Below are 19,344 nucleotides of genomic sequence, written 5' to 3' on the forward strand. Positions count from 1 at the left end.
GGTAAGTTTCTCTAAGAGTTTCAGCACATAGTGGTTTAGAAACATAAGCTGTCAGTCCTCTCTAAAGCAGTACTGCTTATGGCTGAGTCTGAGTATCCAGTGACATCTCCAGTAGTCAACACCATCAACGCACAGCCATAGCCGCCAATCATCCAACACAGCAATAAGTGTCTGTGCGTGCTGTTTCCTAAAAAAAACAACAGAGAAAAACGACATGCCTTTTTCATCTGACAGAAAGCAAAGAGGACAGCAAGGATGACGTCTAAACTCGCCAGACTATGACAGCCATCCTGACAAATTAAACCCTGCTCAGTATTAGTACATTGTGTCAATTGTGGTAGAATTAATGCATTAATTCAGGCTTAAAGTACTGTTTTATGGTATTATTTTCCCTTGAAAATGCAGACAGCGGTGTCAGAAATCTGAATGGGATGCTCCATTTGCATGCCAGCTCCCATTAACATGATAAAACCTTAATACAATGAAACAACTGTCTTCTATAAAGACTTGTTTTACAATGACTGCTCAGAAGTAGAGGAGGATGTACGTGATTAAAAATTAACTGAAGCAGAAACACCACAGTTTGAAACCTGGCTTTGTGCACGCTCGCTTATGTACACACTAATCTGGAAAACTAATAAGACTCAATATAATACCAGAGTCATCTGTATGCTAGGTGCAGACTCATACACTGTGGGGTAATAAATGACCTTGGACTGCTGACAACTTTTTGGGATGGCCTGTATTGTATTTCAGCTGGTAACAAGAAACGACGATATGCTCACAAATCAGATTAATTGGACATTCCTCTCCCCCTGACAGAGGACATCAGTGCCTGTTTATAGATGACAACATTGCTGGTGAAGATTTAACAAGGCCAGCAAACAGCTAAAGCCAACACAACATCAAATATCAGCTCTACATTTAGAGTAGCTATTTTATTCGAATGCCACAACCACACGGGATCTAAACCCAGATTGTATGGTTGGTAAACTGTGTGATAATTCTAGCATATTTTGACAAATATAAGACTGACTGGTCTGCAGTTTTATTTCTTCATTTGAGCAAAATAGGTCCATTTTAATTAAGCAGGTGTTTATGGGTGGTCTGCGGTTCGATCCCTGGCTGCATCACAAAGTATCCTAGGGCAAGATACCAAAGCCAGATTTGCTCCTGGTGCGTTCTTTGGTGTGTTAGTTTTAGATAGATGAAGAAAAAAGTGTGTGAATAGGTGATTGAGACATGTTGTGCAAAGCACAAGCACATGTCATCACACCTCGAACTACAGTGAGGAAGCAGAAAACTATCTATTCTTCTTTACTTACTTATTTGGCTATGTTTGGCTTACTGTGTAAGATTATCAACAATCTATTGCCACAACCACATAAACAGTTTGTAACAAAATATACACACTTTATTACTTACCCCTTGGTAGTACTGGTTTGGTCCCCTTTTTTCATCATTCATGGCATGACTTCAGAAGGTACCAAACATTCATCAGAGATTTTGGTTCATGTTGACATGACGGCATCATGCAGTTGCTGCAGATTTGTCAGCTAACTGATTGGAATCTCCTGTTCTACCACATCCCAGATGTGCTCTATTGGACAATAGACTGGACATCAACAGCCTGTACTGCTGATACAGAATAGGATGGATTTATTCTTTCATGTTGAAATTTGGACCTTTCCATCTGAATGTCCCAGCAGAATCAAGACTCATCAGACCAGGAAACATTTTCCAATCTTCTATGGTCCAGTTCTGGTGAGCACATATGAATTGTAGCCTCAGTTTCCCATCTGGTCTTCTGTTGCTGGAGCCCATCTAGGTTCAATGTGTTGTGCATTCAGAGATGCATACCCTCATGTAACAAGTGGTTATTTCAATCAATCAATCAATCAATCTTTATTTATAAAGCACTTTTCATACAGAAAAAATGTAGCACAAAGTGCTTTACATAGTTAAAAGCAGCCCACCCCACCCTCCAACTCACTCCCCACACTCTCAATACACATATATCCCCCCACCCCCACCCACACACACATTTGACTTACTGTTGTTGTTCTGTCAGCCTGAAACAATCTGACCATTCTCCTGTGACCTCTGGCAGTGCAGAGAGCAGCTCTAACATCTTTACAATAACACGTATAAATCCAGATCTTTATTCCTATTTGCTAACACATTTGAAATCTCAGTAATTTAATTTAAACATTACCACCTTTGACTTTTATAAAAATCATATTTCTCAGTCCATTTTCCTAATGTGAGCTCAGTACACAGCGACCTCATGTATAAGAAAATCAAGTCCAAATATAAAGGTGCAGATTTGGTGGATTTGTCTACTGAGACTGATAGGAGAAGGCACCTAGTCCATCTGATATACACAAAATCACGACTGGCAAATGTTTTAGACAGGAAGTTTTCATTATTTTTCCTCAACACTCCAAATCGAACTCAAAAACCATGATAATCAAATGTCACGGCTCTCGGCTTCCTGCGAGAATACCCTCAGGCTTAATTATTCATTAAGAAGGCAATGATAGCAGAGTAATTGGCCACAACAAAGATGTGTGAAATTTTAACCGAAGCACATATATTTCCTGAAGCGGTGGAGGGTTTGCATTCTCCACAATCCTCACCTGAGCAAATGAGGCAGCAGAGATGAAACTAACAAGATCCACCGCTCAGGATTTTCACCTTTTCACCTGAAAATATCCAAACATTCACACACCATCCATAAAGGAAGAGGCTGAGTGTTATGTAAAAATTAGATTACAACTGAGTGTGAATAAGTGACCACTCATTTCTTTGTCTCCTTTCCCTTCCGTCAATAAGAGCAAAATAGGAAACACAAACAGATACATGATCGATGAAACAGAGAGCAGGGGGGGAGTCAAAATAGCTGCAGAGAGATTAAAAATAAAACCACAGACAACTAGCATCTTGGATCAAACAGCTAAATCCTTTATGTATAAATGTTTTTCAAGAGCCTTATTAGCCAATATATATACCAACTAGGGGTGCAATGATGCACAAAATTCACGGTTCGGTTCGATACTTTGGTGTCACGGTTCGATATTTTTTCGATACAAAAAATGTTCATGCCTTTTTAATTTATAATTTATTAAAATTATAAATATATATTTTAACCCAAAAGTACAGTTTTTAAATTTAATGTTGCTGAAACAACAAAATAAAAAAAATAAATCTATCTGATCGAGAAATCACTCATCTTTGGAAAAGAGAGTTTATTACAGAGAAATGGCTCTCAGGAGAATCATGTGGCTGTCTAAATGACTCGGGTAAAGTTTGTAGCATGCGTGCTTGTTGTTTTTGTCTGCTTCCACTTGTCTTTGCACTAGGATGATGTCGGTGTAAATGTGCAGTCATATTCGTTGTGTTCCCACTAGTGCTGTCAGCGTTAATCTTGTTAAACTGACATTAACGCCATAACACGGCAAATCTCCGTTAACGAGTTACCGCAGATCGCCCCGTGCGTGGGGCTGGACGGTGTCAACACGTTAACGAGCTAACTGCGCTAACACACTAGCTCCCACCAATGTAATTGAGCATTGCGTGGCACATCCGACATACTGTTTTTCTTTTGTCCATGACGCGCTTACCATCAGGGTCATGCTTCACATGAAAACCAAGATAGTTCCGAACACCAGATCTGAATGAGGGTGGGGGAGGTTCAATTTCAGGTAGCGTTGAGGCAGTAGCCATGTTGCAATGAGCTTAGCTTCTGTCTTGCTAGCTTGCGCTGCGCTCAGTGCAGCCTAGGCGGAGTAGTCGAACGCAGATCCACTGAGCGCTCAACACGGACAGCATCGTCAGAAGGAAAGTTGATAAAATAAATTAAAACTTTTGTATTGTTCGATACAAATGCGTACCGAACCAAAAGCACTGTATCGAACGGTTCAATATCGATACGAGTATCATTGCACCCCTAATACCAACTACTTATTTTACTTATGATGTAGCCTGCTTTCCAGCTAGCTAACATGACTGAAGAGCTTGATTTTATTTGACAAAGTATTTAAATTATTAATACACCCAGTGATTAAAGTGGGATATCAGAGGTAGGGAAACCCTAAGATCGGGAGTAGCAATGCAGTGTGAGGATAATAATCACTTAGAAATCCATCTATCCACTTATCCTTTTCAGGGTCATGGGGGGCGCTGGAGCCTATCCCTGCTGTCTTAGGGCAAGAGGCAGGATACAACCTGGACAGGTCGTCAGTCTGTCGAAGGGCTAATCACTTAGAAATGATTCAGTTAATAATTCCAGCAAATTTTCTTTGCTTACAGGCTGTGATCACGTGTCCTGTGCTACTAATATTCAATGCTATTTGTGGATCTAACGACCTGAATTCAACAAGATATAAGCAGATGAGCCATACGGCTTATTTCCCATAGCACACAAGGTACAGTTCAGCGAGTGAATCCAATAGGAATTTAAACTGTAAAGAGTCAGACATTTTCACATATTTATTAAATTAAAATTCTGAAAGTCTAAAAGTTCTTGCAGATCTCCAGATATGCTACTCTGCAGAAACAGCTTTCATCAAAGCAGTAGTTGACAGTAGATTCCTGTATAGGAATTCCTGTAGGGATCTACTGTGGCGGAATATTTTTTATTACATACTAAATTTGCAGCATTTACTGCTGTTGAATTTATGAATTCTGTTTTCTAACAGGCTCCAGAGGCTCTAGAGTGAAGTCGGGGTGGAACACTTTTCCACCTTCACCCTACCACTTATCCCTTTGACATCTGAAGCTAAGTCATATGAATATTTAGTCTCAGAGATAAACTTATCAAAAGAAGCCAAGTTCAGTCTTGTTTGTGAGTTCACAAGATCAGGTGCCAGGAAGTTTATGAGGTTGTAAAAATACTGGCACACTGCCCCTCTTAGGCATATTCTCTGACAGACACACAGAGTTCCATCCCTGATTCATACATCAACAACCATTAAAGTCCAAGACAGCACCCATCAGCAGTCCCTGTGACATTCTATTTTGGTGCTTGGTGCCATTTGTTTACAGTCTTATACGCAGGCTAGAAAAAGGAGGGGGATAAAGTGTGAAGCAGATTGCATAATGCTGGCGTTTGTTACCTCCAGCAGCTCCCGGTATGCTACCGGCTTTCCAACTTTTCATGCCTGCTTCTTTGCAATCTGCAGCTGCAGAGCCAAACTCCCCACTGCCGTCGTCACTAAAGGTGTTAATTTATCGGCTAGATCTAAGTTATAAACACTCCAAATGATATATGTGAGACCTCCAGTTCAACTAGTGCACATTGCACATATCATACACTGAGGCGAAGGCAGAAAATAGCTCATCCCTGACACAGATAACAATGCACCCATCATTTTGAGGCACGTTCTCTGAGGGAGAAGATGAGCGATAGAACCGGCGCCAAAGTGCGTACAAGCTACGAAGAGCTTTCCATGCATCTCGAGGGAAAAGGCTTGTTTAAGTGTCTGACAGATAGCCTGTTTTCACAAGACATAATTAGCTAGCAGAAACAGGTTTATTTTCATCTTTAAAACTCTCAGAACCTCCCAAGAGGACACAAAGAGAAGTCTCATTATATCACCATCATGGGCCTCTTTTATCTCTTTCTCAATTCCAACTCGAGACACTGAAGAGGATATTGACATGTAAGGCTTTTTTTGTGTTATTTTATAGATACTGCCTTCAAACTCAAGCGATATAAGAGTTAAAGGAGCAAAATACTAATAAGTTTTAGGTTTTAAGCTTTAATTCATTTTGTGGCTTCTCAATACTTTAATAGCTTTAAAAATAACAGTGATTCCTTTCTCGTTGAAATTGGTGGAAAGAAGATATTGATGGGAGTGAGCAAGGTCACACACACTCAGAGGGTAAGGTGATGCTTTTACCTATCAAAGTTCACAGTTACCTAAAACAGAGAAGCAGCAGTTTCTCTCACTGGACTTCAAGTTGAGCAACAACACTTTTGCTTAACGATTATAATGGCTTACTTTAATGACTATCTTCTATCATCTTACTGTTTTGACTCCTCTTACTGTGCAAACATAATTAATCTGTAGCATCGTCATGATCACAGGGCGGTCTGCTCCCTTCTGTTTTTCTTTCCATCCCCGTTTCATCTTATTCCTCCATAATCATAAAAGGTCCCAGTATGCAAAATACTGAATGTGACAACCAGGATAAAGTTTTTTCACATCATAAACAGTTGGCATTTCAAACCACAATATCATATTGAGACTTTATCACTTTAGCCCTGTGCTCCTGTAAAGTTCCTTTTAACCTTTATTCGATTTTATATTGTTTGTCTTTTTTTTAATAAATAAAGATGCAAAATAACGGAAAGACACGCAGATATTCTTCTGTTGATATCTTTATATTGAAATTCATGAAGTATACACAGTGCATTCTACACTATTACAATTTGCACACGTTGATAATGTTTTTGTCGTTGGATGATAAAGCTACGTTTTGGCATTTAATTAACCAAACAGCAGTCTGACTGAAAAGCTTAGAGCCAAAAAAAAGAGCCCCAAATAAACAAACGAACATTAAAACATTGTTGTGAATCAAACTGTAGCACGGCAGCAGGTGGGTGGGTACAAGTAGGCATCATTAGTTATAGTTACAGAGTAGAAAATCATAAACAAAAACTCAATATTTAGGTTTTTTGTTTTTTTTAATGTTTCTTATTTACAACCCAGTGCCTTTAGAGGGATGGCCCTTCGTTTCTTTCAACTTCATGCGGACTCCTCCTCTGACATCACTAGAATACAAGCCAATCAGATTACACCTTTCATATCAGAATTTATACAATTTACAGTAAGTTTGAAAAATTGCGCTTTTTCTCATTTTTTTTTCAGTCTTGCAGTAAATTATGAATAGAAACTAGAATATTGATGAGCTCCCTTTTGAGTTGGCTAAATATGAAAACACACAAGCACTTTTTTACATCAACCCCCACAGACGGATTATCCTGATCCACACTCCTGAGCTGCTCACAGGTGTCTTCACATGTGTGGCCTTTCTGTCCCTGCGTTCGCAGGAGTGTCGGTCGCCACCTTAATGTTTAAGTCTCCTCAGCACTGTGATCTGATTGAGCACGTCGAATGCTCCGAGGCACGGATTCATCGATCTGTTGGGGGGTGGGGTTAGCGGGGCTTTTGCTCTGCGTTGGAAGCCAGTAAAGCAATCTAATCCCTCGATGCTACCTCTGACTGGATACTGGACTTAATAGCATAGAGACACACAACAACGCAAACTTTAACTTGTTGCATCATCAAACACCCAGGTCTTGTGATGTCATGCGTTATCTGGTTATTCCCCGCTCTCGTCTGTGTCCTTCATGCTGGTGTTTTGGACTGACCTCTCGTTGACAGAGCACGGTTTTGCTGCTAACTGCATATCTTCTTTCAGATCTCATGTTATTATAACCTTCTGTGCAGGTGGACATGAGGGACTACTTTTAACTAGCTTTTTTTTTAAATATATATATTTACACACACATGTGTGTCTGCATTTTAGTTCAGTGTTTTTTAACAACCAAAAGTGTGACTGAAATGTGCCTGGCGTGCTGCACAACCAAGGATTAAATGGGACCTTGGTCAAAAGGTCAAAGATTGCAGTGCAGCTGGAGGCGTGGGTAGAGGGAGGCGGGGCTTAAAGGTGGGCTTCAGTGCAGTAGGAAATCAAACTTTCTGTCTGTGTGTGTTTTCCGATTCAGACTTCCTCTAAGCAGTGCATAAGCTTTCTGGCAAACGATGCATCGCTGTGTGTTTCAGCTATCCTCACACTCTCACAGTACGCTTGTGCAGCACACACAGAGGTTTGCGTGGTTTTGAGCTTTTCTTTGCGCCAAGTGACCCAAACCAAACAAACCCTGCGTGTGAAATTTGACACGAGGAAAGGTTAAGCTGTCGGTTAACATTACAGCAGCTTTTATCATAAATTACATAATTATACCAACCACTTTTTACCAACCTTCAGATCAAGGCTTTGTCATCAAACCTCTTGTTAGCATCGTTCATATACACGCTTGAACATTGAAGCAGACTAGACAAACAGCTTGCATGCAGGCGTACACTCACAACCTTAGTGCTTTTTCTTTCCCTAGGGCTTACGCACACTTTCCAGCTCTTTCTTTTGAACACACACAGTTTTGCACATTATTTTAGTCAAATATTTATCCACTCAAACATCACCTCACAGTCGAAAACAAAGCAAATTAACATGCGCTCTTACATTCACACATACGTTTCCCCTTTACGCAAGCATATTTGACAAGGTACAAGAAAAAAGCAAAACAAAACAGACAACAACAAAAGGTATTGTTCAACGTAAATTAGAAAATGCTCCGTTTCAAAAAGGCATCTATTAGCTCTCGTACCTAAAACAAAACATTTACAGGGACTGGTAGTTTTGTGCCAGTAGTTTAGAAGGGAAGTGCACACAGAGCGGCAAGGAAGGACGGAGTGTTTTCTTCTCTATCCCGTAAGGACAAAGACATTTCAGGTGTCCTTACCTTCCTTCTGTGGGTCTTTAATATCAGCAGTACAAAGACAGAAATAATTATGTTGTTTTTTTGTTATTTTCATTTTTAAACACTTGTCTTTATGTGACTGCTGGAAGCACACTGTCTCAGAGAGTGGTACTGCTGTAATTCATTCATCTCATGTTTGCAACCCCTTCTCATCAGTTGGCTGCAGTCATTTGGGATTTGTGCTGGGCAGATTAGATCAGGAATGAGGGAAACACGACGATATTGTTGTTAGGAGGAACACAGCCTGTAGCAAAGTGATCCTGGGATTTAACGGCTAATGTTCATGTCAAAGTTATGGCCCGGTGGGTTACGTTAGAGGTCCGGAGGTTTCGGCGTGATGAGTTGCGCCGATCTCCAGACATAATCCGGTCGAAACTGGGTGGATAGGGAATGTTAGGTTAGGTGGTCTCCTTGCCCTGGGTCCCAGTGACGGTTTTGATGGAGCTGAGTGTGCGGTTGAACCAGGTCTTCTTGGCGGCCTGCACCTCATTGAGAGCCAGACCCAGGTGGTGCTCCAGATCCTGGATGAAAGAGAGCAAGAAATTACAGCCCAAACAGGCAATATATCTTATTTACTGCTTTTACTTTGCAGCTTTGAGTCCAACACAAAATCCTCAACTTTCCTCATCATCACTCCAAGTAATCTCCACACAGAGCGCTTTGTTGCAGTCACTTTAATGCATTTTTCCCCCTTAAGCCTCTATTTAGAAACTAGACCTCAATTTTTTCACTCTGCTCACACGGGTTTTTAAAAAAAACACTTAACACAGCAATGTTTAAAAGCTCCCCGCTATAATAACAATGCTTCTTTTCTGATTCCATTACATGCTAACGTTGATTCAGAGCCTGTGATCACAGCACTGTCCTCAATTAGTAAATTAAATCGAGCTGTCGCATAAAGCTGCAGGTTTCTTCAACTCTATCTTCTTAAAAGAAAATGTTCTGCTTTCATTTGTTGGGCCTGTGCTGCAGGTTACTGCTGCTGCGCCTGTTCGGGGGTGATAAAGTAATTAGAGCAGAAATGTGGCCTCCTTTTTTTCTCCTTTCAACACGAATGACACAATGTTTTACTTTCAACTTTAAGAAACATCCCATGTCAGAATAATGAATGACTCACACTCTGACCTCTGGACCCTACCTGGATTTTGCACTCGGCCTCCACCAGCTGCAGTTTGGTCTGAGCTAGTTCCAGCTCCATCTCCCTCAGCTGGTTTTTCAGATCCTCCTTCTCTTCATCGGTCTCCTCGGCTCCCCCGGCAGATGCTGTGGTCACAGCGGCCCGTACCCGTCCCTCCTTGTTGAAAAGACTGCTGCATTTCTCGCAGCCTTCAACTTTCGCCTACATATGAGGGGGAGGAAGAAACAAACAGAAGAGGTAAGAGGACACTTTAAGCCTGAGCAAGGTTAGAGAAGAAAGAGATGGAGTGAGAAAAGGAAAACTTAAAATGGAACAGGAGAATGCCCCAAATGTTTTTCCTCTCACCAAACAACTGTTGTCTCAATTGAATGCAGATATTTATAGCTACCCAGCTGTCTTCTCGCTGTAAAGTTTTCATAATGATCACCACTTAGGCTGCGTCCAAAAACCCCCATAGACTCATGTGTTAAAACAGATTTATAGCCTGGTGCTAAAAACAAAACAAAAAGAAAGATTTCTCTCTCACTCTTCTCATTTCTAAATAACTCATCAGGCCTGGAAGTCTGCTTCACCTTAAAGTCTGCTTCACCTCAGTGAATGGAACATCTCACCTGCGTAAAGTGTTGATGTCTACTGTAATTATCTGAGAAAATACATGCTGTGCTGTGTCACTGATTGTGATGTTCAGCCAGTCAAAAAGTGTGTATTAGTTTGTTACTTAGGATCGAATTGTTAGCCTAGGTTGACAGTGCGAGCTGATAACTCCACCTTCTCCTAAATCCAAAAAAAACAAACAAAAAAAGATGCTGACAGGTATGAAATTAAAGTCACCGCAAGAATCATAGTGTCAAAGTTCGAAGGGTTTTTGTCCGTTTTTGACCCATAAATCATGAAAGTGACCTTGAAGACTTTGTTGAATATGATCCTAATTTTAATGGATTGTTAACATGACCTCGCTCTACACCCCTACAGAGTTTTATCAGAATTCATTCAAAACTTTTTGAGCTATTTGTTAAATTCCATGTTTTTGCAGAAGGCATATGAAGTCTGTTTGAGCAGATGAGGTAAGTAAAAGTATTATTTACTTTCAGTTGCTCTTTCTAAGTTTGGCTCAGGATAACCAGACTAGTAGGGCGACTCCTCTGAGATTATTCTAGACAGATCAGTGCCTGAGTTGGCACCAACATGTAGGACTGTCGACAGGACTTTACATTCAGGGTTGCTTGCCACAGTAACAACAGCCGACTGAGGCAGCCGGTGGAGACGCTTCCTAAAAATGAATATTTTATGAGAATATTTAATTTGGATTAAATGTGGCCAGTTTTAAGCTGAATAGTAATTATATGTAAAGTTTCCAGTCTCATTGTTGCAGAAGTGGCCTTAATGAAGCAGCAGAGTGCTTGAGCTGCAATTGGTGCTCTTGTCACTTCAAATTCAGTTTTAGTGAGTCGCTGTCAGTGTGTTTATTTAAATATCTAAAAAAAAAAAAATGCATCTGTGAGCAGCTACAGCAGCTGCTGATAGTTAGGAGAATTTCTGCACCATTAGTAGTATAGAAAAAAACTGCACAGATTTACCTCCACACAGGCAGAGAGGTCCTGCTGCAACCTTTACATGACTTGACCTTGGTGCACTAAACATTTTGTGAGCTTCCTGCCAAAACTGCCCTTTTCTTACATCGCCTACTGTTTGAACTAATACTTCACGGGCCACAGGTAAAACTGCCATGGCCTCCTCGGTCATGCTCCTCACTCTTCCCCCCAAAAGATCTGATTTTAAACATTACATTTAACTACAGGTTTTACTTTAACCTGTAGGTTCAGTCAAACTTTCTTGTTCATGTAATCTTTGACTCAAAGCTTTCCAGACAGAGCTAAGAACCACTCTCTAGACAGCCAGTTATCTCTAGACTAAGTAGGCCCTCTGTGCTGGGATGCCAGAGTAACAAGAGTTGATGCTCCTTTTTAATATAATTGGTCAAAAAGGCTCATTGGCTTCTTTTGCATGTATTGGGGGATGGGGGTTCATGTCATAGATTTTACAGTAAATGATCCGTCCATCGGCCTCTCAATGCGGTGAAGTCGTCCCGTATCCTTAGCAGAAAACAGCTCTTCAGCATGTTTCCACCTCCATGCTTGACTATGCAGGGGGTGTTCTTTGGGTCTGAGTCAGCATTTCTTGGCCTGTACATGTGTCTTCCTGAGCACGGGGACCTTGTGGGTGCTGAAAAACTTCACACCATTACTGCATGGTGTGCTACCAGTGGAGGTGCCTCTTGGCGACTGTGCTCCTAACTGCCTTCAGATCATTAACAAGCTCCTTCCATGTACTTTTGGGCTGCTCCAAGACTTTTCTCATGATCTTCCTCCTCCCATGAGCCAAAATCTTGCATTGACCTCTACATCTATAACAACTGGTTATTTTATATTTCACAACACCAACTTCTTGGTGATGGTCTTGAAGTCCATTCAGCCAATCTTGCCCCTGATGTCTTTTGATAGCTCTTTGGTCTTGCACATGGAGGTGGAGAGGTTGCAATGGAAGAAACTGATTCTATCGACAGGTATATGCTTAAGAACATAAGTTCAGATCAGGAGTATCCCACAGATTACAATTGATTGATAATCTGTGGGATCTAGAATTGTGGCTGGGTTGTAGGGGATCAAATACTTATTTCACTCACTGACAAGCAAATCAATGTATATGAGGCTGTGTCTCAGATGTTAAAACAGGTTATCTGTTCATCAGAAGTGTCTTTAAGCAATGAATTGAATCCTGCTGACAGAGGAGCACATTACATGGCAGCTCATGGAGTAATGAGAGGTAAAAATTGTAATACACTTTGTAAACTCATAAAGTGACAAAGTTAATCCTGGCGTCATGGTTACGTCATTTGGGTTGGTGTAAAACTCACCCTGATTTTCTCGAGTTCTCCTCGCGTAGCCGTCTGTTGTTTCTCTAGTCGTTCGCTCAGCTGGGAGCAGATCTGCAGAAAACAAAAACAGCTTGGTTTGTTCACCCACTTTTAGACAGAGCTCGTCAATTAAACCAGAGGAACGCTTTTCAATTAAAATGAATACTCAATACCAATAATCTGTACTTCAAGTCAAGCTTTTTCCAGTCTCTGGTGCTTCAACACAGCTCCAACAAGCCACAAAAGCTTGCTTAGTTTTCGGCCAACAACAATCAAAGATTCAAATCATTAATTTACCTAAGCACCCAGCCACTGGGCTGTTTTAAAACAAAAAACCTAATAGTAAAACAAAGTATACACAGGAAAACAGGAGGGAAAAAACTCCCTTTCAGAAAAAGTTTGATGAATATTTATGAATGAAAACTGTTCATCCCCATAATATGGTAAAAACACAATACAGACAGAGTAATAAGAATAACATCAGCACTCAGAGAGCACCACTCCCCCCGTAGGGCAAGGGCTATACTGAAACTGTGATGTTTTATAATGTTTTTATTATAACATGCACATGTTTTATTATCCTAGGATGACGTCAGTCAGTTATGGCATCATTGTGACCTTGTAAGGTGTTGAATTGAGGTGGTGTACAACTCTCTCCATCGCTTTTCGTATGACATATTTTTTGATATGGTTTCTTCTTCTGACCTTTTTATCGCTAACAATGAAGGTCAAGGTCAAGTGCTCATGCCCCCCCAAGGTCTAGGATATTGTTGAGAAGTTTGAAGATGAAAACAAATTGTGGGTAATATACAATTTTTACTGGTTTTCACAACTGGTGTGTCTTAAATCACCTCAAGGTGTTGTTGGCATCTACTGTCAATCAAAATTTGAAAATGATATATTGAAAACTGCTAACAAATAGACAGACAGTTGTGTTTCCCCTACTGTGTTTATAGGTTAATAAGTCTGTATGGACTTTATCCTCTTAGCTTTAAGTGCATTAGTGGTGTCATAGGCCTTATGTATATTCAAATCTCCTTTTCCCCTTCTCCTTCAAACAGCTACAAGCATCCTGAGAGTCAAACAAACACCCACAAACTTTTCCTGTAGCTTGCAGACGGACAGAGAAATCAGAGTGCAACGAGTTATCCTATAAGAGACATCAGGCCGTCTATAGACAGTCCATCTATCTCGACATCTACTTTTGCTCTTATTCTCTGTGTTACATACATTATATTGGTGACCCTCATCTCTCTTTTTTTTACTATACTTATCATGCAGCTATCTTTCCATCCTGTCACATTCTCCCTCATATTGGCCGTTACTATACCCAGCTCCGTCACTACTGACCTCTTATCTCTTCTTTTTTGATCTTTTGTCTGTAGTCCTGCAGTTTTAATCTCCCTGCGTCCTTTCAACTAGTGGAGCATCTGTTTCTTTTTTGCTTTTTTCTTACCCGAGCTGCTGAGCCTTAAGCCATTCAAGTCTTCAGTCAGTTTTTGTCCCCATTTCGGCAGCAGGGATTTTACTCTCCTTCAGTTTTTTTCTATAATTAGAAGGATGACTCTAACAGGGACATAGTGAGGAGGACAATATGTTCTGATGGGATTTCAAGCCTGTGAAAGATGGGGGTACTTGTCCATCTTAGGGCAAGGAATCGTTATCGCTGCACCATCTGCAAGCAAGCTGTAAATGATTATTTTGCTCATTTAAATTCAGGATGACCACGGTAGTCATTTTCTCCATCCTTGTTATGAGTTTCTTTTCTATACCACTGTTTCACAGTAATAATGGATTTTGCACTCGTTGCTGAAGGCTCAAGACCCAGAGGGCATTTAAAAAAAAAAGTTTTTTATATTCAATTTATTCCTACAAAACAATCTCAGCCTTATTTATTTTAAATATTTTCATTTAATAATTTATCCAGCCCCACGGTAACTTCACTGCCTGAGGCACTTTTTGCTTTCTTTCTATTGAATATTGCATGCAAACAGTATACTTATACTTACAATGCAGGAACTACAAGAACATGCAGTCTTAATTACTTCATCATATTTCCACAAGGAGCAGATAATTGTGCTGATGCACCCAAATTAACAAAAATATGTTGTCCAGAATGAAAATATCTTATTAAAACCATTAAAAGTAAATCAGATCAAATTTATTTATTTAGTCAAAACTGACCGAAAACACCGACAAGGAAAACAATCAGAATTAGAAAAGAGAAAACAACGCAATGCTAACAGAACCCAAGAGACACGAGCGCTGGCACGTGCTGCTTCACCTGGCTAGCACCCAGCTAGCCTGCATCTATCTACAAAAGCTCCAGTCCTAGAACGGGGATTGCAATGCACCACTTGACACCGTTTTTAGCTCCACCGTTAACAGACTTGTCTTTGTCCTCATGTGCTCGAGGAGCAATTAGCACACAAAGCTTTTTTTGGCTATATTTCCACAGGAAAATAAATAAATAAATAAAACCCCCAAAGAAACTCTTGGCATTCACACACATTGAAAGAGCAAATTGCTACGTGAATAATCATTCACATTATCTATGTTGTAAACAACCCAGGCTATTTTAGGGAATCCCTCAACTTGTCAATCCCAGCGGATTGAATGCTCCCCCCTCCCCCTCCACACACTTTGTTCATTTTCCCCCGCTCTCCATCAATCACCCTCTTCCTTCCTGTCACACTTCACAGTCTGCTCAACACAGCTCTCAACCGCAAGCTAGCAACCCATGATACACACAAAAACCATCAAATCCGGTCTCCTCTCATCGGTGGGACATTCGATAACCGGTTTTCACACTTGCCATCAAAGCCAGTCGACGGTTATTATTTTTAGACTCAGGTGAAGTTGAGGTCTGTTCCTAAATTAGTCTTCTTTCTATTTCTGTTTCCCTCCACAGAGAGGAATAGGAGGTGGATTGTTGCATAATGTCCCCGCGCTGATGGTAATAGCACTTGATCTGGGTGAGTTTATATTTAAGCACGAAGTGACAGGATGAGATCTGAGAGGAATTCAGACAGACGGAACTTTAAATATGCTTGCAGGCTAAGCCATCAAAAGCTCCGGGTTCAGTTAAGGAACAGCTCTGCTTCAGAAAATAGATAAATGAAGGAAAACAGAGCGCTCTTAAAGAGTATATTATTTTTAAATATTTATGAGTGGTCCTGCCACGGTAATGGCTCGATCGAAGCTTAGATATGAAAAGACGGGCTAAGTAAGGAAAGATAAGTGGTGTAAAGCGTCTCAAAAGCTCACTTTCAAGGGAATCAGAGCTCCACATAATCTAATTCACAATTCAGTCACACACACAAAAACATAACTATAATCCAAAAACAAAAATACCATGATGGTGTTTCTGGTGAAGCTACTTGAGCTGAGTAAAAAGCAGAACTTATCAACAATGACAGCCAAGCGTACGAAAAAAGTCAACAAGAAACGAGTGGATTTAATTAGCATTATGCTTCGAGATATAAATGAACTAAAAAGTGACAAACATGCAAGCACTGGCTCAAAGTTATGTGAAGACTGCCAACTGCTGGCAGCTTATGCTCTCTGAATTTTTATCCCAACCTTCTGAATTATTCTTTCTGGGTCACTGTGAGACTTCAGTGGATTTCAGCCCGAAACCATTTCAGCAATAAATGCTTTGGTCAATTTTCTGACACTTTTCCATTCCTTGGTTTTTGATAAGATTAGACAATATTGCATATTGATAGATATATACTGTAGTCATTTTGGTTGGAATTATAGAAATGAAGAAACAGAAGCTGGCGACACCACCTCTGCTGGATTGTGTGTAAAAGGTGAATTTGCATTTTTAAAATTCAGCGTACTATGAACAATGAAACAACTCTGGATGACTTCAATTCAATGTGAAAAGTCTGTCCCTGCCAGAGTAACATACATACAACATGCTCCCACTATATGTGATTATGATGCTCCCATTTTTATCCTATTCTAAACTCTCACATTATTTCATTAATTAAATGTCCTATTACCTCATTCATTGCTTATTTTTGTATTTCCCTTCAGGTACACAGTCACCAGCCACTTTTTTGGTATACCTGGTATACTGCTTTTAAAAATAATGTAATCAGCCAATCACATGGCAATAACTCCGTGCATTTAGACATGGTCAAGACAATCTGCTGAAGTTCAAACCGAGGACTGGAATGAGAAAGAAATGTGATTTAAGTGACTCTGAATGATACATGGTTGTTGGTGCCACACAGGTTGGTCTGAGCATGTCAGAAACTTCTGATCTACTGGAATTTTCCCAGACAACCATCTCTAGGTTTTTCAGAGAATGGTCTAAAAAAGAGAAATTACCCAGTGAGCAGCAGTTTTCTAGACCAATTTGCCTTGCTGATGTCAGAACAGCCAGACTACTTTCAGCTGATAGGAATGCAACAGTAACTCAGATAACCACTTGTTACAACCAAGGTATGCACATAACATCTCTGAATGCACATCACATTGTACCTTTAGGCTAATGGACTAAAGCAACAGCAGACCACACCAGGTGGCACCCCTGTCAGCTAAGAACAGGAAACTGAGGCATTTGCTAAGGCTCACCAAAACTGGACAACACATTAGAAGAAAAACATTGCCCAGTCTGATGAGTCTCCATTTCTGCTGCAACATTCGGATTCACAGTTTGGCATAAACAACTTAAGAAGAGGGATCCATTCTTCCTTGAATCAACAGTTCAGGCTGGTGCTGGTGGTGTAATGGTAAAGAGGATATTTTCTTGGCACCCATTAGTGCCAAATGATGCTGATTTGGGCCACCACAGCCTATCAGAGAATTCCATCAAATAACACACCATATCTGTTATTTTGGACATGACATATACTCAAATGGCCTACACAGCCACCAGATTTCAATCCAATAATGTACCTTTGGGATGTGGTGTAAGGGGTGATTCATATTATGGACATGCAGCTGAGAAATCTGCAGCAACTCTGTAATGTTATCATGCCAATATGGATCAAAATCTCTGAGGACTGTTTCCAGCAACTATACAATGACGAATTACATTAGCTCGGAAGAGAAATGAGGGTCTAAGAGGAACTAGTAATATGTACCTATAATAATAAATAAAGGCCGGTGAGTGTATATGCACTATGATCCACCTGTCTGTGAGGGTGGGGAGTAAAGATGTGGTTTTGAAGCTTGAACTAAATGGAAAACACAAACTAAAATAAGTTTGTTTTTCCAAAATAAGCTTCAAGAGAACTGTGATAAAAACTGTTGTGTGACAGTTTCCACTTTTTAACTTACATCACATATATGAAAGTGGAAACACTATTATTAGACCTGCTAATGTAACTATTCAGTTGCACACAGTAAACTGAAAAGTGAAAGTAGGCATATAGTAGGCAGACAATACATACCTGCTTATATTCTCCAATAATGGACCCGTTCTTCTTAATTTCTGATTCAGACTTATCGAGCTCTCGTCTGCACATCTCCTTCAGCTGTAGATAAAACACAGAGATACAGTTAGGCTGTTACACGGCAGAGGCCAAGGACAGAAGTGGTGCCCCAGAGACTGTGTGACTGCCATGAAATGTAAAGGAGACATGGAAAGGTATTGGCAGACACTAAGTTCAGGGCAATGTCATGGCCTCTATGCAACCTCTGCTCGAGCACATGAATCAGTCACAGTTACACAAACTCAACAACACCACAGACACTTGGAGGACCACGTGAAACATGCACAGGATCAGAGGGCAGCAGGGTCTGTGCTCTCCATCAAAGAGAATCTTTACTTGAACTTGAAAAAATAACCATCAAAGACTGACAACCTTTGATATCTGAGGGTTGACTATACAGGAATGCGGTTTTAAAGTAAATGAGATTCTGTATCTTTTTCTCTCTCACTGGAACAATTATTGCATTTCTGTAGCAACAGTATATAACTTGAAGTAATAATTTTCTGTATGACTTTATCAGTCTTTGATATTGTTGTGGAGAAATACACTCTTCTTTATAATGGTCCTTTAGTTCATTGAGGTTTGTGGGCATTCATTCGGCTCTCTTTAAAATGTTAAAATAGACTTTGACTGGGCCATTGCAACAAACTTGACTATTTTCTTTTCCATTCTGATGCAGATTTGCTGTTGTGCTTGGGATCATTATCCTGTTGTATGATCCAATCCAGCCAAACTGTAGTCTCACATTTGACTCTAAAATACTTTGGTATACAGACGACTTCATAGTCGACTTAACGAGTGCAAGGTACGCAGGTCCTGTAAATGTCAAAACAAACCCAAATCATCACGCCTCTGCCACTGTGCTTGACAGCTGGTATGAGGTGCTTGTGCGGATATGTTTGTATACAGCGTTTGGTTTTTGCCAAAGTGCCACTGTGCATTATAGCCAACTAGCTCCACTGTGCTCTCATCTGTCCAAAGGGTACTGGTCTAGAAATCTTGCGGTTTGTTCAGAGGCAACTTTGTAAATCTAATCGAACCTAAAGTCTAAGATGTACTTCTTGGGTTTCTGTAGTGTATTGGATCATTAAACAGTCTAACCTTGCTGGGACTTCCACTAATGGGAAATTGTCAAAACCTCAGCTTTTTTTTACAGAGATGGCTAGATTTGTAGATCATCAGTTAATCAAGTGCATTTGATTAGCAACACCTGGTTGCTAATTACTCTCTTAATTCCTATGGAATAGTATATTTTGTTTTTTACTGTATGTAGGTCATCAACATATTAATG

At 40.2% G+C, this 19,344-nt stretch overlaps 1 protein-coding gene across 2 annotated transcripts in view; it reads right to left on the reverse strand.

The window, feature by feature from the left end:
• Positions 1-6,377: 6,377 nt before the first annotated feature.
• rabgap1 (RAB GTPase activating protein 1) overlaps positions 6,378-19,344 on the reverse strand; it is a 77,288-nt gene continuing 64,321 nt past the window's right edge. For both annotated transcript variants that reach the window (XM_080876052.1, XM_080876051.1), the window contains 4 exons: positions 18,012-18,095; positions 12,604-12,675; positions 9,690-9,890; positions 6,378-9,072 (listed from right to left, as the gene is read on the reverse strand). In XM_080876052.1, coding sequence (XP_080732178.1) covers positions 8,950-9,072; positions 9,690-9,890; positions 12,604-12,675; positions 18,012-18,095 — 480 coding nt within the window. In that variant the 3' untranslated portion in view covers positions 6,378-8,949. The remainder of the gene's footprint in view (positions 9,073-9,689; positions 9,891-12,603; positions 12,676-18,011; positions 18,096-19,344) is intronic.

The sequence above is a fragment of the Rhamphochromis sp. 'chilingali' genome, assembly GCF_963969265.1.
Source record: "Rhamphochromis sp. 'chilingali' genome assembly, chromosome: 2".
Taxonomy (NCBI): Eukaryota; Metazoa; Chordata; class Actinopteri; order Cichliformes; family Cichlidae; genus Rhamphochromis; species Rhamphochromis sp. 'chilingali'.